This window comes from Acanthisitta chloris, unplaced genomic scaffold (genome assembly GCF_000695815.1).
Source record: "Acanthisitta chloris isolate BGI_N310 unplaced genomic scaffold, ASM69581v1 scaffold21258, whole genome shotgun sequence".
Taxonomy (NCBI): Eukaryota; Metazoa; Chordata; class Aves; order Passeriformes; family Acanthisittidae; genus Acanthisitta; species Acanthisitta chloris.
In genome coordinates this window covers 141,555-163,739 of record NW_008686789.1, presented here as the reverse complement: position 1 = coordinate 163,739, position 22,185 = coordinate 141,555, and the positions used below count along the sequence as shown (strand labels likewise).

The following is a 22,185-nucleotide window of genomic DNA, read 5'->3' as shown; positions in this document are numbered from 1 at the left end:
ACAGCTCCCTGACAGGAGGTTGGAGTCAGGTGGGGGTTGGTCTCTTCTCCCAGCAGTAGGACAAGAGGGCACAGACTCAAGCTCTGCCAGGGGAGGTTTAGGTTGGATGTTAGGAAAAGACTTCTTACAGAAAGAGTAATCAGGCATTGGAATGGGCTGCCCAGGGAGGTGGTGGATTCACCATCTCTGGCAGTTTTCAAGATGAAACTGGATGTGGCACTTAGTGCCATGGTCTAGTAACCATGGTAGGGTTGGACTCTGATCCCTGAGGTCTCTTCCAACCCAGTTGATTCTATGATGGGTTAAATATTGCCTGACCCACTGCCTTGGGGGGGAGCTCCAGGGAGAGTCAAAGTTGCTCCCAGTGTGATCTGGGAGATCAGGGTACTCTCCTAGCCTGAGTCCACAAAAGTTCCCCAGGCAGTGGTGTGGGAGAGAACCCCTCTGCCAGAGAGGTTCCCACTCCATGGCATCACATCATCCCCAGCACACAGCACCCTGTCCCCCTTCTTGCACATCCCAGGACCAGGAGGATGGATGCTCTTACTGCACTGCTGACCCTGGTCACAACGACTTTACCCCCATGTCATGCCACCCTCCCACGCTGGGCCTTCCCCAGAAGCTGCTGCCACACCAGGGCCAGGGGAGAGTCAGTGGGAATAAGCCATCCAGCGGGGAGGATGCTCCGTGCCCAGGCTCGGGGGAGACTGTTCAGGGGAGCCCTGTGACGTGGGCACAGCTTAGTGGGATTAGTGGGCAGACGGACGTGACTGTGAGGCAGTCGCCTGGTGCTAATTAAGGAAGGGATATATTTAGGCACCCGGTTATCCCCTGCATTTCACTTATTTTTAGCTCCCAGGCTGCCAAGCTGGGGTGGCACATGGGAAAGGGCACAGCTGCAGGCAGGATGGATCTGTCCCCAGCCAGTGGCTGAAGGGGATCACAGCCCCATGTCCCATCCAGCACTGAGCCCTTGTGGGAGGGAAACCTCTGTCCAAACCAGCTGAAAAGGAGGAGGAAGGTTGGGGGGTTTCTCCCAAAAGGCAGGAAAATGAGCTTCAGGAAGCAACAGCAGCATCCTTGCCCAGTCCCTGCCCCAGACCCATCCACAAGCCTTTGCAACCACCCTGACCTCCCCCAGTTCCATTCATTTCCCCCTTTGCTTCTATCGTACAAGTGCTCTGGGATTTTACATTTTGAGTTTGGGGATTTTTTTCCCCCTTTCCAGTGTGAAATATTGACCAGGTCACTGCTAAGCTGACCTTCCCCTCTCCCCTTCCTCCCCATGCCTCCTGGCTGCTGTGCTTCCCTGGTGGAGTGGAGGGTGGAATGGGGGAGTAAATCAAAATACTTGAATAATTAATGGCCCAGGGAGCTGAAACCCAGCTGAAAGTCAGGCTGCACTGGGAAGAGGCTTCCCAGCAGTCAGGAGGGTTTGCTTGAGAGTATTTTTGGAGCAGAACAGCATCCAGGGGTGGCCAAATTCCTCCTTAGGTGGCCCATCAGGTAAAGCCTCTCCCAGAGCAGTGAGGCTGGGCAGTTCGGACTATCACTCAATACCTTTTAGCTGGAAAAAAACCAAACCAGTATCTTTATTTAAATCCTTTGACTCTGGGAGCAGGTGCCCTGCAGCCTGCAGAGAGCCACTGGGGCCGCATGGGGCCATGGGCTCCCATCACCTGGGCCACAGCTCGCCCTGGTTCCCTGCTGCCCATCAGAATTAGGCAGCCTGTTTGAGCGGGTTTACGATAATCATCAAATAACTCGTTCATTGACAGTGTGTCAGGCTAAGACTGACTGAGCCCTCGTTTGCTGATTGCTAATTAGCTTAACATTCCTAATCCCTCATTAGTGACTATGAAGTAAGCTCTGAAATATGAGGTCAGCCCTAATCAGCGTTTAAAATATAAAGCCCAGTGGCACGTGATGGAGGCAGGAGAGGGGGTGGCTGCAGGCCAGTCCTGAGGGCCTCTATGGTCAGGAGGAAGGAATGAGGCTGCACAGGACAGACCTGGACATGAAGGGTTAAACTCTGTGGAGCCAAGGACACCTGCACATCACCCCAAACCTCAGCCCCCTGTGCTCAGTGCACGTCTTGGCTCCACACCAGGCACAGGCAGCAACATGTGGGATATGCAACACATGAGGTGCCCCAGGTTCCTCTCCAGTCCCTGATGCATCCAACAGCAATTCCAGCTGGGGCTTCCATTCAGGGCAGACTGGCAACAGTGGGGGGCCAAGCACCTGTGCAGATTGCTTTGGCTTTCCCCCGAGTTCCCATCTTGGAAATTCCAGGTGAGCTGCAGGCAGCCTGGCTGTTGGCAGCAAAACTTTGCCAGGGGACTCACTCACACCCCCTGATCCTGGGGGGAGTCAAATCTCGGTGTCGGTGAGCAGGTGCCAAAGCTTGCTGGGCTGCCCACGTGTGTCCCATCATTTGGGAGGAAAATGGCTCTGATTTAATCCTCTGGAAGAATAAACTCCTGTGGACTAAGAGCAATTTATTCCTGACTGGGGGAACCGCTACAGGAGGGCTGCAGACTTTAAACTTAACCCTAATTAAACTCCAGCTAGTCTTTCAAAAAGGAGAAAAAATTGATGTTCCTGTGAAGATGCAATTTGAAAAGCTCTTGCTGCCACATCTCTGCTCATCCCCACGGGGCAGGACCCGTGCTCCTGGCCCAGCCCCCATGTCACTAGGGATGCTGCTCTGGATTTGGGCTGCAGGGCACAACCAGCCGCTGCTCTGTGCCAGGTCCCTGCCTGGAGCAAGGAGCCTTTGCTGCACCAGACAGGCCGTTCTGTTCGAGGCTGCAGGAGAGGCACCAGTGTCCTTCCTCTGCGTGCCCTGTGCTCCTGTCCCTCCGAGCCACGCAGTCCCTCTCCGCGTGGGCAGGAGTATCACTGTTTTATGAGCCAACGTCAGCAATGACGCCCAGGCAGAGGCACTGCAAATCTCCTGTGGACCGAGCTGTGCTTCACCCCCGATTTCTGCTCCGCAGCTTCTCCGGAGCACAGAGACATGGGATATTTTGAGCATCCTTGGCAGCAGCAAATGAGGATGAGTCCAATCCTCCCAGACATGAATGTCTCCCCAGCTCTATTTCCAAGGACAGGAATAGCCTTTGAAGGCTTTTCCATGTGGAAAGTGCACACCTGTGAATGCTGAAGCGCTGTTTCTGGAAAGGTTTTGGGTGGTGCATCATCAAGGCAGCCTAAAATAACTGGGTGCACAAGGAGGCTACATAGCACCTGCTGCCTCGTGCCGTTTGGCTAATCCAAACCAATGCCATACCAGTGCCTTTGGATTGTGTTGTGCACCCAGTTCTTACACCCATTGGCCGTGGTGCTCAGCTGTGGTCAGTCATATCCTAATCTTGCTGTTTTCGCCTGTAGCTCAGCCAAGTTTCATGTCTTAGCTGTTTTTACCCCTTTAGTAAGGACTGGCTGTCAGGACCCGCATTAGCAAGGACACAGCGCACTATACACTTATGGACTTGGAGGAGCATGGTAAATTCTGGGCTTGAGTTTCAGAGTGGAAAGCTTTGGCTTACCCACATACCTGTGGAGCAGAAAATCCCAAACAGCCTGGCAGAGTTACTCTGATACTCAGACACTCCACAGGCTATTTTCTGCCCCATCAAGCAGATGGCTGCACAGGCAGGTGGGAGGCACAGCCACCCCTGGGGCTGAGGAGGGACCAAGGGGAGACTGAACAAGAGACAGACACAGGTTTGGATTTATGTAAAAAAAAAAATTATTTATTTTGGAGGAGGATTTGAACATCGACATGCAGGTACAACATGAATAAAAATTATTGCACCGCTATTATGTGGCAATTGTTCAAGTTTCTAAAAACACAGAAATTCCACACTTTCTCTTATCTAGCTAAGTGCTGAGTGACACGGCTTGGCGAGCCCAGCGCAGGAGGTGCTCTCACAGCCACCCGGATATGGTAATCAACACAACGTAAACACACACTTCTGTCAAATCTTCTACTAGAAGTACAGAATTATCCTTCACATCCAGTAAGAGAAAACCAGAGAAAGACTTTATCCTCCTCTCTTCAGAAGAAAAACAAAATAATAATAAAAAAAAATTACTCCAAATCACACCTTAATGCAAGTGTGGCAACCAAACCCACTGGTCACTCCTACCCTTCCCCACAAGCGCTCGCCAGTACAGCAGCAGCCGAAGGCCTCTGCCACTCGGGCCCAGGAGTGGCCAGTACAATGCTAAAGTCTAATATTTACAATAAATATCATCCATTTCTCTCAGTTTGCAACAGTAAGAGACAAAGGGAAAAATAACACTGAAATGAGGCACAGGGCAGGGATGGAGGAGCAGAGAGGAGCTGCGGAGGCTGAACCAGCGTAGATGCCGCCACCCCAGCACAGACGAGGAGCAGGAGACACATCCAAGCTGACAGAAGGAAAGAGGGAAAACAAAGCGGGAAAGCAGCATATTTGGATGGTGACATGCATGGCTTATTGACCAAACACACACCTCACGCTCATGACTTCCACCTCCTGCCTGCCTGACTCGGGATTACCTACGGAGGCCACGGCCTGGGCTTGCCAAGTGCCTCCCTCGTGCACCGCGGGGCCGAGTCGGGCTGGGAACACTCTCCTGCTCCTCACACACAGATTTTCCAACATCTCATTCCTCCCCAGCATGTTTTGCAAGCCCATTTGAGAAGGTATTCAAGGAATTCACAGCAGAGCAAGGAATAAGACTTGGTGTATCTACCTGGCTTATTATCAAAAATGAATAGAGAAAGTCTTTTTGTCCCAACGTTTGGCTAAGGTGCCATATAAATTTGACAGAAGGTGGAACTGGGACAATGAGGCACCTGGCACACTGAGGGAATCTGCAGGACCAACCAGGACCAGGGAATACAAGGCTTCACTAGGATGCTTTCCTGACAACGCTGTTTGGCTTTGGCTTCCAAAAAACCCAGGGTTTTTTAATTGCACAGTTCACTTTCTGTACCGTAGCTATATAAGAGGCAATGAAACACATGCCTCACCTCTTCTTTGGCCATGGCAGGCAAGAGCAGCAAAGGCTGTGACACACCAAGGTTTTACACTTCTCTTTTTATACCTAAGAAAGTATAACGGCAATTCAGCACGAGAAGCACCGTCTGCAAAGGCAGGAGTCAGCAGCTTACAGCTCGTACCATCTGAGGGTCCCAGCCCTGCCAGTGTGGGGTGAGCCAGGTTACCCAGCCTGGTTCACCCCATGCTAACCTCCTAGGAGCAGGGGGTGGCTTTCCCCTTCAGTTTTTCACATGCAGAAGGAAGCAGCAGGGCACTGCCACCCAGGGAACAGCCAGGTCGGACCACGTCCTCATGCAGCTCTGGGCTCACTCCTTAATTTACACAGACACTTCCATCTCGCCAAGGTTAGGTGCTCTCAGGAGATAAGCCTGAGGCTTGTCTTTGTAATTACCACTGACTCAGGATGCTGAACCCATTCTTCACTACTCCTGTCCATGTCACAATACCCTGTATTCTTTCCCAGCAATTTTTTAGTAGATTAACTCAACAGGGAGAAAACCAGCCAGGTAAGTACCAGAGCCTTCCACGTCTGTTCCTTACTTGCAACTGCTCCAAATCAGCACAGAATGATGCTCACCACCAAGAGCACTTTGAGAGGCTGGAGACACCCAGGACCGTGACAAGGCAGTGGAAATATTGCAGTTTATAATTGCAAACTGAGTGTATACAAGTAGCCTATGAATTCCAGGTAAAAGAGTGGAGAGACAGCACAGCAGGCTCTGCTCTCAACACCATCACAACGTCTGTTAACGTGTTACCTGGGAGCACTGAGGCTTTGGTTAGTGTATTAGCAACACCATACATGTTCACACAGAGACACAGAGTAAACACTCACTTAAACATGTTAAAAAAAACCCAAAAAAACTCAAACCAAACCAAAACTTGGTCCAGAAATGAAATCCAAGCAGCCAAAATCAAGTATGTAACAGGGGAAGCAATGGCTATACAGAAAGAAGCAGGGTGAGATTCCAGAGATTTTTGTGAGTTGTGGATTGAGCTGAAACCAAGTTGAAAGAGATGGAGAAAATATATTCCTATATAAAAACATATTTGCTTTTAGGGGAAGCGAATCAAAACTTCAAGTTCAGAAAAAGCCAAGAGAGTGAGGGAACTGGTGGTGCAGGGAACTCGGACCAACAGAGGCAGGTTTTAGCTTGGGATACTGTTGCACAGTCATTCTGCTGCTAACAGAGTAAGCCAGTGAGCAGGATACTTAGCCCTCACGGGTGATCCGCAGGGAGATACACTCAGACAAGACTAGAATACAAGCTGAGCACAATCTGGGACAAATGATGGGAGTGTTCATTGAGAGGAACCTTTAACTGGATGAAGAAATGGCTTACAGGGCTATAGGCATCACCACTCAACACATTTATCGGTGCGTTATTACTGATCTAATCCTCAGCAAGGAGCACTGTTACCCAGAGCTGGTCACACTGAAAGCGAAGCATGTCTAAACCTAAGAGCAAAGAGTAAGTTTGCAAGGGGAAGTGACCTCAGCAGTGAAGATGATCTAGCTACCAAAGCCGAAATCTGAAAAATATCACGTGTTGTGAAGTTTGCTTGCAGCTTGTCCACAGAACTCGAGGAGTCCGAACTCTCGTAGGTTTTAGAACAGGCAGATTCAGAAAACTCGGCAAGTTTCCCAAGCCCCAATTCAGAAATGTTAAGGAACACCTTAAAATCCCTACCTATGTAGACTCACCAAGAGAAGGAAAGGTCTCCAAAGGTCATTTATCACTGCAATAACTTTGCCCAAGACCTACTGGAGAACACACGACTACACATTCCTCCACTTTAAAACCAACCTCCAGACACCCCTTCCTGGGGTCACTTACTCTGAGGCAGGGAAAGGTATGAATTGAAGCCAGAGAAATTTTAAAAACAGAAGGAAAAGTTGCCATGTGTCCCATAAAGGATAGGTAAAAACAATCCCCCAAGAAGCCAGCTTACAGAGATTTCTCTGAGAATTCCATACTTGTTTTAAAGACAAGACAGATCTCTCTGTGTCCAGCCCCTCCTGCCAAGTCCCTTGTCTCCATCTCCTCCAGGACACAGGACTGTGAACACACACGGTGACAAAGAGGTCATACTTGCACTGAAGAGGGTCTGTAGTTACAGGATAACTTGCAGACAAGAGAGTAGTTTCTTATTCTTGTCAGAGGACATCAGATTGTAAAATCAAAGCAAAACCTTGACATTTGTGAATTTCACTGGAATTTCAAAGAGAAGGCTGCAAAGCAGAAATTTAAAAACAAGCTGCCTTTTTCATACTCAGAATTTTTGGGATCTCAAACGAGTGCAGGATTAGGCCCTAAACTCAGGCAAAATGAAAGGTCTGGCAGGAGAAAAAAAAGAAAATAAAAAAATTGTTTCTTAAGCCCTGCTTTAAAGATACCCTGTTCTAAAGAGACCTCAAACAGCAAGCATTACTGTGTACAAAAATAGAATACCAAGGATGAAAAAACACAAAAAACAGTATGAAAAAAACCCTCCCAAAAATAGATGTACACAAGTTCTATTTTATATTAGTGTATATTACAAAATTCAAACATGCAGTCTCTATTCCGAATGTAGAATGCTCCAGTCCATGGGTACTAGGGATGCTGCTATGTTTTCTTTACAGCATCATCGTGTGACAGGGGAAAGTCTTGTATTTTCAACTGATTTCCAACCTCTTTGCTCTTTGCTTGTGCCAGAGCCCCTTCTTTACAGGGCCTCGTGCTGCCATCTGGCAGAGGAGAAGCTCTCAGAGCTGCTTGTCCAAGAGCATGAGACAGCTCTTTCGATGGAGTGATTTTGCAGCTACCTGCCAACACTTCAGGTGCTTTAGCACTGCAAAAAGTCGCCTCCTTTTTGGCCACCACAGGACACGTTGCCTCCCAGGGCTTTGCTGAGTGTAAGGACTCTGTGCAGGACCTGCTCCTCGTGGGCAGACCAGCTGTGCTAGATGATTTGGGTTTCTCTTGACAATCTCCTACTTGTGAAATTTCCTGCCTTTTTGGTTTCGAATCTCTCTCTTCTTTACAGGAGGCACTCAAATCCTTTCTCTTTTCTACCTCTCCAGAACCAGACATGCTGAGCTTCAAAGGGCCTAACACGCTCTGAGCCAGGGGCACTAGCTGAGCCACGGAGAGCGCGTGTTCCATGGCACCAGGGACGGGGGGTGTGGAGGATACAGGTCCCACTGGGCTCGTTTTGCTGGAGGTTAAAGCATTCTCTGCCTGGGATGAGCTGGGTTGTTGCTTTTCAGTACTAGGACTTCTTTGGGACATTTCCGTGGCGTTTCCAGGAGACAGAAATGAGGTGCTGTGCTGTTCCACAGGCTGAAGTGTCTCCTTGTGACCCTTCTCACCACAGTCTGGGGGGCTCACCGACACAGGAGCGCTCGTGATTGCCGTGCACCATGAGGAAAGTGCCGGCTGAGGTTTGGAATCCTGTTTTTTCTGACTGCTTTCTGTTAGCAGAGGATCTTTCAGGTCAAGTTTACCACAGGGAGTCCCAGAATCACCTTCTTCAAGTTCCAGGAGTTTGATAGACGGGCACTGTATAGGCTCTGTGCGATCTATTGGTTTTTGAGTACCTGTAGTTCCCCCTAGGTCTTTGATTGCTTCAGAAGACCTGTCTTTTGCACCAAAACCCTCAAAAGTTTTATTTTCTGTAAATTTGTGTTCCTTTGCAGTTGTTTCTGATTTTAGGAATGGCTTTTCTAGAGTAGCTAATTTTTCTGGAGAAGTTCTTGAGAGGAGCTCTGATGGGGAAGGGTGCACACTGATTTGCAGTGGCTCTGAAACAGGCTTGGGTTGTTGAGTACTTCCCTTCTGCAAATCTTCTGTACCTTTTGGATCTTCAGGTAGAAAGGCATCATCTTCCATACTATCCTTGCTTTCCAACTTAGATGAAAACTTGTTATCCTCATTAAAGGAATCTGAGCCTTGGTCTCCACTACCATGTGGCTTGTCCAGCCTTCTCCCATCCTGACTGTCTTCTGAACCATCATCCGTTTCATCTTCAGAAGAATCTACTTCTCGGATAGCCTCTTGCTTTTGCAGAGACTCTCTCCTCTCCACCCTGTCCTGTCGGATGGCACCCAGTTTCCGTGAGCCTGGCTTCTGCAGCATCCCCTTCTCTGCTAGCCCGAGTTTGCCACCTGTCGTTTCATTGGCAGATTCCTGCAAGCTCTGGAGACTGGGATCCCTCTGCAGCATCTCCTTCTTAAACTCGGAGTGGGAGATATCCAGGCTGTGCTTACGTGAGGAGCCCAACTTCTTCTCGGAGGAGGACAGCGAGGCAGCCAGTTTCTCTGCCGACTGCACTCTCTTCAGCAACGGAGACCGAGGGGGCTCAGCGCTTTTGGGGCGAGAAATCTGCCTCACCAGAGGTGGAGAGGAGTGTAATTTTACTGGGAAAGACTGAATAATACTGGAGCTGCCAATTGAGTGTCCTGGTAAAGGAGATGGGGAGCGCTGTGGTGATGTGGACTGTGGGGTTGGTGATGGAGTGTGAGCCAGTGGTGACAGAGGGATGTTTCCTGCAGATTTACGCCTCGGAGATCTGTACTGCCTTTGGAGCTTTGGTGCTAGTCCGTGCAGAGAGCTGGGTCGGATGTGTCCGGAACTGGCTGGAGAATTGGGAACACTGGAACTGGGAGAGCTGCTCTGGGAAGAATTGCCACCAACTTAAAAGAAAAAAGAAAAGAACAAAGGAAAAAAAATATTAATATGTATTTGGCTATTACAACAAGTTATTGAAAATAAGCTATGCAAAGGCAACACACAATGCCATGTTACTCCAAAGCACAGCAGTAATTACTGCAAGGTAATACTGCCAGGCTCCTGATGGAAAGTCACATCTTTGGCACCCAACACCAGAGCAAAGTAAGAAATGCTCAGCCATCAGAACACTTCTTCTGAAAAAAAAACTTCGAGCAGACAAACCACGTGGTTCATTGCTATTCTCCAGATGCAAATCTCTTTATTCCAGCAGCTGATTCAATTTTCAAATATGACTTTGCCAGACTGTTTTGATTTCTTTTCTCTGAACTAATATAGAAAATGTGTCAAACTGCTACAAAAAGATTGCAACTTACAATACAGATCTGCATCAAAGTGAAAGGATGCTGTAGGACAGCAAATGCATTCTTAAAAGGATGTATGGATTTTCATTTTCAAATGAATCAATGAAGAGAATGAATGAGAATCCATCCTGAAGGTAATCGACATCACAGCTGTCATTTACTTCACAAAGAGACCTACTACCTGCTGCTGGGTATTTTATTTCAAAAATGAATCAATAAGCAAACATCTTCTCCAAGTTTTCTTCTGTTTGTGTGGATTTTTTGGCTTTCTTTTGTTGCTTTTCATACCTGAGTGTACAGACTCGGGAGTGGATCTGTAACTCTGGGTTGGTGACCGAGGAGACAGGTTGTGAGTTGGAGAGCCAGGAACACTTTCTCCAGATGACAGAGACCTGTTTAGCGACGATAAACTGCGGCTGGTGTGAAGTAGTGATGCTTGTTTAGTGATCTTCCTCAACAGAGAACTCTTCTTCTTACTGTGGAAGAGCATTCAAAAGCTGTTTACAAGCCCAAATGATTTGTTTACCTTTATTAGCAGAGTTCAGTCAATTTTATGTCACAGCTAAAGAGAAAAGGAGAACAAAAAGAAGAACTAAAAGATGCACCTGCTGATAAGCATTGTCTGCAAATTGATTTGACAAGATGCCCCTTACATTATCTTGGTTACCATTTAATTTTGACAGAGAAACATCAAAACACACCTTTCCTGACCATCCTTTGTTTTGCTCTTCTTGTTCCTACGAGCCATCTTGGATTTGTAGCTGGCTTTTCGAGCTGGACCAACTTTGATGGACGTGTTCTCAAATGGTGTGGTTGAGATGGACACTTTATTTCCACTCTGTCAGACACAAAGACATTGCTTACAACATGGCTATTTGAAGCAGATCTGCAGGCTAAGCAGGTAGGCTGCTGGTTTATTGCTGCCTGCCATTTTGTAATCCTTTGTCAAACTCCATTTTTCCCCCTCTGCATTTCCACCCATCATTTATTAAGGAATTGCCGAGAGAGAGCCCTCGTTAGTCAGGCTTTCACAAATGATTAGCTCAGACCCCAGCTGGTAGGTAAAGCTTCCCAGAGCAGACAGAACACAGCATCTGACCTCTCCCATTGAGATCCCAACTGACTCAATTTAATACTTGTAATACTTGGAAACTTGAACAAAGTGATAATCTGTCACCAATCCTATTCCCAGTGCTCTGACTGATGGCAGATGTGAGCATATCAGGCATCTATCATGATGAATCTGCAAGACAGAGCATGGCTTGTCTCACTTATCTTAAAAAAAATAATAACCCTGAATGCTCCTCTATTTGCAATCCCAAAGACTTCTGTCTCTTGGAATGGTCCAAAACTTTGTTGGTTTTTTTCCCCATAAATGAATTCTGCTCAGAGGAGGTATCAAACACAAGTCATTTAACTGGATAATTTTAAGACCAACCATTACAAAGCTGCTTTTAAATACCAGCAGGTGCTGTGCACATATTTGCATTTCAGACAATGCCAATTATGTACCTACAGTGTCTTAAACAAGCTGGCTCACGTTTTCCAAACTGTAACAGTCCCTACCTTCAGAATCAGCTCCACCACTTCCGTGTGCACCAGCCCATGGACAGGCTCCCCGTTGACATGGGTGATCAGATCCCCTTCCCGCAGACCTGCCTCGTTCGCTGGGCCACCTTCCTCCACGTGCTGGCAAAGAGAAGGGGACGACTGATTTGAGAAGGGGAATGTGCAAGATCACTGGCCAGATCAGACTCAAAGCCTATCCATCCATCTCACCTCCTGCTGGAGCCAGAGTCAGCTGCTTCAAGGGGTGAAAGAAATCACTGACTGGCAGAGCCAAGCACAAAACTCCGAGCTCTTTCACTCCTCCCCCAGCATCCTGCCACTCTTACCCCGATCCAAGATGGCCAGAATGGTTAAGCTGATTAAGAGACCAGCTCTTTCCAAAGTAAAAGGTTTAATACACTTCCAAAAATTTTCAGCACTTGGGAATGTTAACTAGACACTCTTGATTTCCAAACATTTCACCCTCTTCAATTTCTTTGCCATCCCAAATCCAGCAATCTTCCATGCACATGCTGGAACCCAGGGTGGCCAAGAGACTTTCAAGGAAGACTTTGTGCCAAGTGTTTAGGGTGCCTATATTACATCTCATACCAAACAGAGTTTCTCTTTCCACTTTCCATCCCTTATTAACCAACACCAGATCTTCTCCTCCCTGACCACATTGCTTTCCCTGCCCTGGTCAGTAAGGTAAGCCTCCTTCACAGTGAGGAGACAGATGCTTTAGAGAATGCAGCAACTCTCCCTTTTGCCAGAAAAGACTCCAAATGAGTATCTCAATAAACTAAGCATTTTTCAAGGAAAGCAGGAAAAGGGGAAGGGGAAAAACATTAGCTTCAGATTATTTCTCTAGGTAAGAATGAGCGTTAAATAGTGACCAAAGCGTATGAAGTCCAAATTGTCTGAGGAACACAGAAATACAAGGAAAAAAATGAACCACCTTTACCCTGACTGTGTTCTCCCTAACTACACCACTGCTTTGGGGAACGGATCATTCCTAGAAGTCATCCATGTTAACAAAAAAGGAACACAGAGATCAAGTACCAGAAGTAATGGGAAGGAAATGATACAGACATGGAAACCAAACCTTTTAGCACAGCTCACAACTAAGCCAAGAGCTAAATCCCATGGCAATCAGCACAGCAGCAGTGATGCTTTAAGGCTTGTAATCAATTCCAAGCGACTGCTTGGAAAACCCCAGCAGACTGAGCTGATCAGAAGCAGGTTATAATCACTAACACAAGTCTGAATAAATTAGCTACAATGGGCCCTAATACAACGACCCCAATAAAGAGATAGAGGGAATGTACACAGAAACATGCTTTAAAGTATGTACTGCAGGTGGAAGAAGGTGAATTCATGTAACCAGGGAAAACAAGAAGGAAAGAAAGGTTGCTGTGGTTCTGTGATGGGCTTGAAAACTCCTGCAGGAAAACCCGAAGTGCTCTTCTTTTTTCCTTTACTTATAATAACTTATAGATAGCTTTGGGTCTGAATAAAGAGAGAGAGAAAACAAGGTGGCAAAATACATTGATAAGGCTAAACCCCACAGCCCTGGCTAGATGCATTCGTGGCCCCAAGGGTACTCTTTAGAAAAGCAGAGACATACCCAAACCATGTGATGCACAGTGTAGATATCACTGTCACCCATATAGACGCGAATGGCGCGGAGAGTGAAACCGTATTTCTTTCCAGCCCGATGGATGATGATTGGTGGTTTCAGGTTTGCAATAGCAGGAGAAAAGTCGCGGCTGGGTGAAGAGTCCCTCGAAGATGGGTTGGAGGATAGAGAATGAGGTGACATTGGACTGGCCAATGGAGAACACGTGTGGTGATCTACAGTGATGACACAAAGGTGGGCAAAAATTAGGAAACCAGGTCTCCAAAAGAGAGAAAATTCTTGTTAGAGAACAGCTACGAAACCATCTCTCCCAATGCTCTTAAAAAGCTGGTGGTCTTCACCAGAGCTGAGTTTGTCTGCAGCTTCACCTAATTCATGCTTCATAATACAAAAATCAGCAGAATTTTCAATAAGGCACATTTGGAGCTGTGTATTTAATACAGCAGCAGTGCTCATACAGGATTGTAGTTGGGTCTAGGCACAATCCTGGAACACCCCATTTCCAGGTTATGATATATTATCCTCCTCCAAAAGATCAGGTGTCTAGATCTTAGTGCAAGTTACACATTGGTGCTGAGATAAATCAAAATCAGTTAGTATTAACACAAAAAAATCAGTAGGCAATCAGATAACTACGTCTAGGCAGTTTTGGTAGTGTTTTAAATTCACAGGAGCAAAAGTATTTAACCCTAAAAAATCAGCTGCTGCAGGGACTTTGCTAGTGAAAAACAACATTATGAGTGTCTTTGAGAGTGAGTTCCCCAAACGAACAGCCATGGGCTGGGCTATCAGATAAACTATCTGACTGTGCTTGCTTGTGGAACAACATCCACTTCTTAAAATACAAAGCAAATACAGAACTCTCATTTTAAAGTGAAGCTAGTCAACATCAGTAAAATAAACCCAAAGAGCAGGAATATTAAATGCAGCTGTAGAAGGTAATCTCTAATCCATTAAGAAACACCTGCTGAATCACCCAGCACATATTTACCTGGCAGAAGAGAGCAGCTCTGGAGGAACCTTTGCTGGGTGATTAAATACACATTTTAGATTTTTGTGAGGGAGAAAAGCAACCAATGCCCAAACCAGAAGAAATGTGATATGCATCATCATGAGGGTGCCAAAAGCAGGTGCATACCTGCCTCCAGCTCCCTGGCCGAGAGGGGTGGGCAGGCACCACTCTGCCACTAGGTTCTGCTGGGTTGGCACTCATGCCCCAGCTGCATTCCCTGCTCCCATCTAGGCAGGAACAGGTACAGCCCTCGAAATACAGCACAGTCTTATCCTCTGGAAAGAGGGACAAAGTCCCTGTGGGAAGAGCCTCCTCCTGCTGATCCAGTCTGTCACAGCTCAGCATGGTTGGGCTGTTCACTAGGAATTACCACCTGGCATTGGGAATTGTCAAGGTCTGGCTCTGCTTGTAGACAGAGCCAAGCCAACAAGGTAAGCTGTTCAGCATTGACTTACTTAGTGAGTTACTTAGAGTATTCAATTCTTGAACACTCAATCTCAACCAAGTTACCTGGAGTTTCTGAAACTTTCTGGTGCCTAAGTGCACCAGACACAATTCATTCCCAAACATCACCGTATTTAGCATGTGACCCCCCAAAATAGTACCTTGAGGGTTAAAATCATTCCATGTCTCTCTACCTCCTTGCTGCACCATTGTCTAGAGACCAGCTAGGAGCCAATTTAAACAAAACCAGGGAAAGAACAGGGCCCAGCTGCCATTTGCAGAAGCTGCAGTCAGACCACACACAACTCTCCTGTCTCTGGCACAGCAGTGTTCATCATCCTGTGAGCAGTAAATATTAAACTGATTGTAAAAGTTAGATCTCTCCCCTCCTGCCAGCCAAGGCATTATTCCAGGAGAGCGAAGGGGGAGGATCTGTCTGCAGACCTTTTGTTTAGTGCTTGCAGATTCTGACAATGCCTCACCCAAGGCATTTCTTACCTGAGGGAATCAGGAGAGACAAGGCAGTAGCGGATGCTGATTTAATCACTTTATTGACAGGTCTCGAGGTACGTTTCTCCCCTGATTCCCCAGAGAGCAACCTGTGTCGTGCCCGCCGCACTGCCAAATCGCTGATGGCTTTTGGAGTGGTAAAGTCTGGGCCTTCATTGCTATTACTGCGAGCTCGTGGATCAGAGAAATCTGCAGTGCTCCCAGCTACAGTTTAAATTAAAACAGATTAGAACCACAGGGAATTCCTAACAGTCTATTCCCCTACAGGCAAAATACATTAAATCAAAGTCATGTTTACATGAAGTCCAAGAGTAAATTTTCCTAAGAAGAAACCCCAGGGCTTGAATTTTTATTTACAGAAATGGTGTTATTCTGAATATGGAAAATTAGCAGCTTCTATTCTGTGGAAAAGCTCTCTAATGAAATCACATCGCTCAGCGGCAGCTCCATGAATCCTAAAGCTGTGGTGCAGTTCTCCATGCCATTTCAATGGGATCGTTCACAGATGAAAACAGGTTTATGGAAAGTGCTCCATTTTTACAACCAGCAAGAACTGTCCATCTTTAAGTTAAAACTGCCTGAAACAGAAGAGCAACTCTCTACTGGAGTTGTACATGAAAAAAAATCCACTTTAAAAGAATACTAAGGTACTAAAGTCAGGGAAAGTAAAATGTGGATAGCAAAGACAACCTTAATTTGCCCCCTTCTGTGCACCATTGCAGTTTAGTCTTAAGTTACTTAATCTGCTATAATTATATATAAAATGCAAAGTAATCTCAGAGATCAGACTGGGCATGCAATGACAGCAGATGCTGTGGGCTGGGGGTCCTGTACTCAAGCCCAGTGCCTCAGTTCCCCATGTGATACCTTAAAGGGGCACTGTGAAAATACAGTAATTAGAATTTACAAGGTGCTTAGAAATGAAAGTGGTGAGCATCACAGCAAGTCCACAAGGGAAATTAATCATTCTGTCTTCAAAAGCAAATTTTAAGCAGCGTGCAATAAATAAAGCCTAAGGGCCACATTTTGAACAATGAGGACAGAACAAAACATTGATCATTGTTATTTAAGTGGGCACCACTGCTCTGCATACTAAGTGAAGCAGGAAGTACCATGAAAATAAAAATTCAAAGCACCATTCCCACAGACCTCAGTACCAGATGCCTGTTCAACATTGATCAGCCACAGAGTTTCAAATCAGGCTCCCAGACAAAGAGGAACCTGGAACCGGAGGCTGCATGTGAAAAGGTGCCATGTACGTTAGAGGAGCACACCAAGACAGCGACAGGAGTTAAACTCCTTTCATGCAGTCCCCTGCCTCTGACCTGGGGACACTGAAGCAATGGTAACCCTCAATCCCATGCACTAGATTAATGACTGCTCTAGTGTATTAAGCTCAGGGGAGCAGGCTGCCCAGGAGAGCTTCATCTTTTCCTCTTTCAACATGTAGATTCTCAAATTTGCAATGAAATTGTTCTTGCCATTTTTAAGGCTCTCAGTATGAAATTAAGAAACTAAGGTTCCACTATGGCACCTGTATCACCCAAAGATGAGGTAGCTTACATCTTTCACTCTTGCACCTTTTCCCATTGGCTCTGGAGTACATGATGGCAGCACCAGGCCTCTTCTGGGAGGATGGGCCATAGAGGGGAATGGGGCAGTTTTGAAGGAATTTCACAGACTGGATTGCAGAAGAGTAATAATGCGATGTGGGGACCCTTGGCTTTATTCGAGTCTGCAGGCAAATTTCCTCTAAGGCATTTCCACCTTCTGCTATCAACCTACCATCACATCTGCCCAGTGCCCTCCACCCTGTCCATTATTGCTGCCACTCTGACTCCTTGCTCAGTATCCCTTTCCTCTTCATCCTCAATGCATCCACAATTGCTTTGCCTGCTTGCATCCAGTTTCTCCCAGCAACTTGTTCCTTATTTTCTTACCCAGTTAGTCCCTGTTATTCAACACTACGATCTAGTCCTTTCCCTAAATATGCCTTCTTTCTCAAATATTATCTTGCCAACCTTCAATTCAACTTCCCTGCTCTCTTCCATTGGCCCAAATTTCCCTGTTCTTCTTTCTTACTACTTCCCAGCAGTTTCCAGCTCTGGCCTCTTCTGGTCTCAGGAACAGGCAGCTTCACTCCCTTCCTTCCCAATGACCTGAAAGGGGCAGGAGTTGGGGACACTCCAGCACCAAGAGTCCAGCCCTGCACTGCAGCAGTCCAGGGCACCATCGCAGGGAAGGTTCAGCTCAGGCTGCAGAACAGTCCTGGGACAGTCAAAAGGTGCTGAGAAGTCAAACACTGACTTCTAGATCCCCTCTACCAACCTTAGGCTGCACTTTTCTAAGCCTGCAACTGGCTACATTTCGGCATATTTGGCTGTAACAGCAAGCAGCACGTCCCTGACACAAGCCTCACATTTCAAGTCTCTACTTCAAACTCTTGGGATAAATAAAACCATAGGAAGCAGGGATCTGTTGTTATGGCTGACACCCATGTTCTCCAGCTCCAACTCAGCAGTGATCTGTTCCGACTAATGCTTAAATTAATGCTGCTTCAGGTAGGCATCCAGTGGTTCTAAGTAGGTACAGATCATAAGGGTCTCAAGCATGACAAGACCTTAATCAATCTGAAGTGACAGGACTGAAATCTAAGATGTAATTTGGAAGAGATGAAACCACTGATGTTATTTCAAAGGCAAATGCATCCACAAAATTACACTAACATAACCACCTAGCATGGAGACAGTCACATCACCCAACATCCAGATCCACAGTTTTATAGAGTTAACCTCTGCAAGCTACCACGGCCTTCTTGGGGACCATGACACCATGACACCAAGCACGTACCTGTCAGCGTTGAGGCGCTGCTGACGGCTGTGGAGGGGGTGGTGGGTCCAGCATCACCTTCCAGCTGCAGCTCATGCTCCACAGGCTGTTCTGGAATAGGCACCGGCAGCCCCTCCCGTGACTGCACCGTGGATAAGAGCATCCCCTCGGACTGTGGCCTTTTGAGGGCAATTCCCTCATCCTCAGCAGAGATGGCAAAACGGGGCATATCGAGGAGCCCCGAGCAGCGCCGGCGCACGGTCAGGGGTGGGCTGGAGTCACTCTCCGTGTGTGAGGACTCGGACATGGACAAGCGCTTACGCAGTCTGAAGAAGAACCAAGACAGAGCCCCTCAGTCAAGTCAGGGGGATAATGAACTTGAAAGGGTGAAAATAATGCACAGACACAACTCACACATATGAAGCCAATTCAAGGTGAAGTTAGGAGACCAAGCTACATCATTTATGAAAATTGCAAAGGGTTGGGGCATTACCTGAGTTTAGATTTCAAATATTTCGTTGTTAAGTTTCTAAGAAAGGAAGGGAGAAACCCAAAGAAAAGTACAGTACAATGAATGTGACATTAAATATTATAAAAAACACATTTACAAAAGGCAAATCATCATGTTCCTTTTGGAATTAGATGGTTTTTTCTTTCACAGTTGCTGTGAATTCAAAGCCAGGAAGGCCTGATGCAAGATGACGTGCACCTCAATTATAAGCGTAATCTATAAAATGTTTTTGCTTTTAATGGAGTCATACAGACTAGAATGCAACCACATTTCATGCTCTTACTAATGCCAAACATCAGTGTAAAGGTTTATAGGAGTGGAACAAAATGAGATACCCCTTTTTAATGGACTGACAATTATTACAGTAAGGCTGGAAACAAGGTCAGTATCCAAATTCTAGGTATTCATATATTTTACTGACATCTCGTATTAGAGTACATCTTTTGGGGCATATTCTGAATTTTTGAAATGTTTGACTTTCCTAATGGTTTCTCTACTTTGTAACAAATGGTAAAAGTCTGGCAGCAGTAGACTTTGGATTCATTTAAGAAAAAACCTGCTGTGGGCACATCTCTGATGTAACTGGTCTTTCCACAAATGAAATCTGTACTTTAGGCCAGAATACCTTTATACTCATTAAAAGATTTTACTACAAATTTAGATGTTAGTACTTAACTAGATGCATTTAAGGACCATATCACTTTAATATATTCCCTTCTAGCTTTTCATTCCAGGCTTCTCCTGTTCCTTCTCCTGGAAATACAACTGAAGCAATCCTGACCAAACACGGGTCACAGAAAGTTTTGGTACAGGTTGGTCTTTCTTAGATGCTATGACAAATCAGAAGACTGAACTTACATTTCAGGAGAGCCAATCACCCAACTGCGGTCTCGGCTCTTCAAGCCGCCGAGGCTGTCCAGTCGGTCATCCTTCTCTTCGCTCAGGCTCCGTTTAGTTGGTGGTGGAGTCTTCCTCTCTTCGTGGATGGAAAGACGTTCCATGCTGCTGTACACCTGCGTATAGCAAAAGATCCTTCTGTGCCGAGAAAACAAACCTACAAGGCCTTTTCTGATCAAGGGGTGTAATCTCTTCTCAAAATCAGAATCCTCCCTGAAAGTATGAACCTGGTAATGTTTTTAACCAAATCAGACCATGCAGAGGTGACATGCTCGAGGTGTGCCAGGAGGAAAGGAAAATGACAAGCTTCAGAAACATTCAACACACTTTTCTACAACAGCACCCAACACCCCTGCTCTGAAAACATGACAGAAGCACTAAAACTTTTTGAAATTACTTGGGTTTTGGTTTTAACAATTCTCAGGTCTAAGGGGAGCGATTGCTAAAGACAGCTCCACAGCTCCTGAGGGCTGGCATCTGAATCCTGAGATCTTACTACACAAATTCACTTCAGTGATAGGCATCATGCTCATGACCCCATTTCATTATCATCAGTCTATCAGCATTGCCCCAAGCTTATTTCAGAACAAAAAAGTCCTGCCCTCCTCAAGGAATCTACTATAATGCTGACAGCTTAATGAAAGTGCCTTTCTTGGTTTTACAGCCGTCTTTAAATAATTAAATGATTAAGCAAAAAAATCCATCCTTTTAAAACTACACTTGACTGTGGACCTAATTTACATAAGAAGAGATTAATGAAAATAATGTTATTAAAAATTCAGAGCATCAACAAGATAACTATTAATAAATCATATGGCTGAATTGTCAGACAAGAATTTCAAAATATAATGAGCCTTTTATGCCTCCCACATTACAAATGCTGTATAATTTTCCAGGTCTTCAAATAAATTCATTAAAAGTGAACTTTTTCTCTTTGTGGCAAAAACACTGAACCCTAAAGAAAAGCTTCAGTCTAACAAATGAATAATACTCATGGTGAGAAAAGGCAGATAAAAGAAACCCTTACGTACTCATGAGAACTTTTTCAAAACACCAACTAATCCTCAGGTCCAATTTTAAACATACTTTTGGTGATGCAAATCAGGAGCAAATCCATAAAATTAAGAGTAACTTATTTAAACCACTGTAGCCTGGTTGAGGACAAAGAAGAACAAACTGGCCCTTAAAAACTGACTTCAGTAGTGGAAAACTGTAGGAACTGTCATAGAAAACCAAACTATGTTTCAGAGGTCCCAAGTACAATTCCTACTCACTCCCATCTCACTAAGAGGGAAATAGAATTCATAGCACAGTTGGCCTCAAATCAGCATTTCTTCTCCCTTCTGCCACTCCCAAACACACTTTATTTTTACCAAGCTAAGAGCATTTGTGCTACTTTGTCTATCATTCTGAATTTTTACTTCAGAACACCTGAGTAAGAATGAGACACCTGCACAGCCCTGAATCCAGCAGGGGCGAGAGGGACCTCCTCAGGGCTTCCTGCCCATTTCCCCACCTCACAGCAGAACCCACTCTCTTCTAACACCTTACTGATGTATCTCAAACCTGTTCTTAAAAATCACCAGAGATAGAAACTCTACAAATTCCCCAGGGCAACATGTGCCAGCACTTAACTATTGTTCAGTACTGGAAACTTTTTCTTACCATGTACCCTATACCTCCTTTGTGCCCATCACTTCCTATCAGTTCTTGGTAGAACAGGAAGACCAATGTACTCCTTTCCTTCTAGCAGTTATGTATTTGGAAACACATTAGGTTTTATGTTTTGCAGATTTCAGGTCATTCTTCTGGCTTTCCTCTGGGCTCTCTTTTACTAGTCCATGTTTATTGTCAAGAACGTTGCCCAGAACAGGACAAAATACCCCAGCTATGACCTTCCCACTGCTAAGCCCAGTATGGAAACTGCCTTTTGCTTCCCTAATTTGCCACATCTAACTCACGATGCACTATATGCCCAGACCCTTCTCTTTCAAATTGTCACCTCACCTTTAGTTCCTCAGACTGTATTTGAGCCAATGACAACAGCAGAGATGTAAACTTCACCGGTGCTCTTACCCTCTTCGATTTCAGACCATTATTCCAAATCCCAGAATCCATTTTTAACCCAATACTATCTGGTCACCTACCAGATGACCCTTTCAGAACAACACTGTTCAAAGCAAAGAAGCTTTGGATACTCCCTATGCTGCATCCACGTCATTAGTAACAACACCAAACTGTATCAGGTGCAGAAGAGACCTCTGTAGTACCCTGCACATTGGTGAAACATTAAGAAATAGAAAATGTCATTCTTCAATTATTCTGGTTCTCATCTTCTAACAGTCCACACACTACCACAGAATAAACAACACATACACATTTTGTTCCTCAGTGAATACCACATGCCATCCGATCCCACGTACCACCCACATGATTAAATTCCACTCCATACAAAGCAATGAAACTCTGTTGCTCTCTGGATTTCTTTCTTTCAACAAGTTAGCATGTTCCTACCTTGCTGAACCTTGGTGAGCATGAGGAAAACTGACGAATTTCCACGTGATCATCATCATTAGTGTCCTCCTCTTCCTCCGAATCCAGGTGTTGGTACCGTTCTGAACGGGCTGTGAACAAGCCAATGCACATTGCATCAGTGCT

General features: G+C 45.8%; 1 protein-coding gene across 1 annotated transcript in view; it reads right to left on the bottom strand.

The window, feature by feature from the left end:
• Positions 1–7,669: 7,669 nt before the first annotated feature.
• Positions 7,670–22,185, bottom strand: part of LOC103807600 (microtubule-associated serine/threonine-protein kinase 2-like) — a 98,614-nt gene continuing 84,098 nt past the window's right edge. The window contains 9 exon segments of the mRNA XM_009080337.1: positions 7,670–9,738; positions 10,426–10,613; positions 10,839–10,975; positions 11,704–11,826; positions 13,313–13,539; positions 15,279–15,494; positions 18,141–18,445; positions 19,489–19,643; positions 22,042–22,151. Of these exon segments, the coding sequence (XP_009078585.1) occupies positions 7,670–9,738; positions 10,426–10,613; positions 10,839–10,975; positions 11,704–11,826; positions 13,313–13,539; positions 15,279–15,494; positions 18,141–18,445; positions 19,489–19,643; positions 22,042–22,151 (3,530 nt within the window).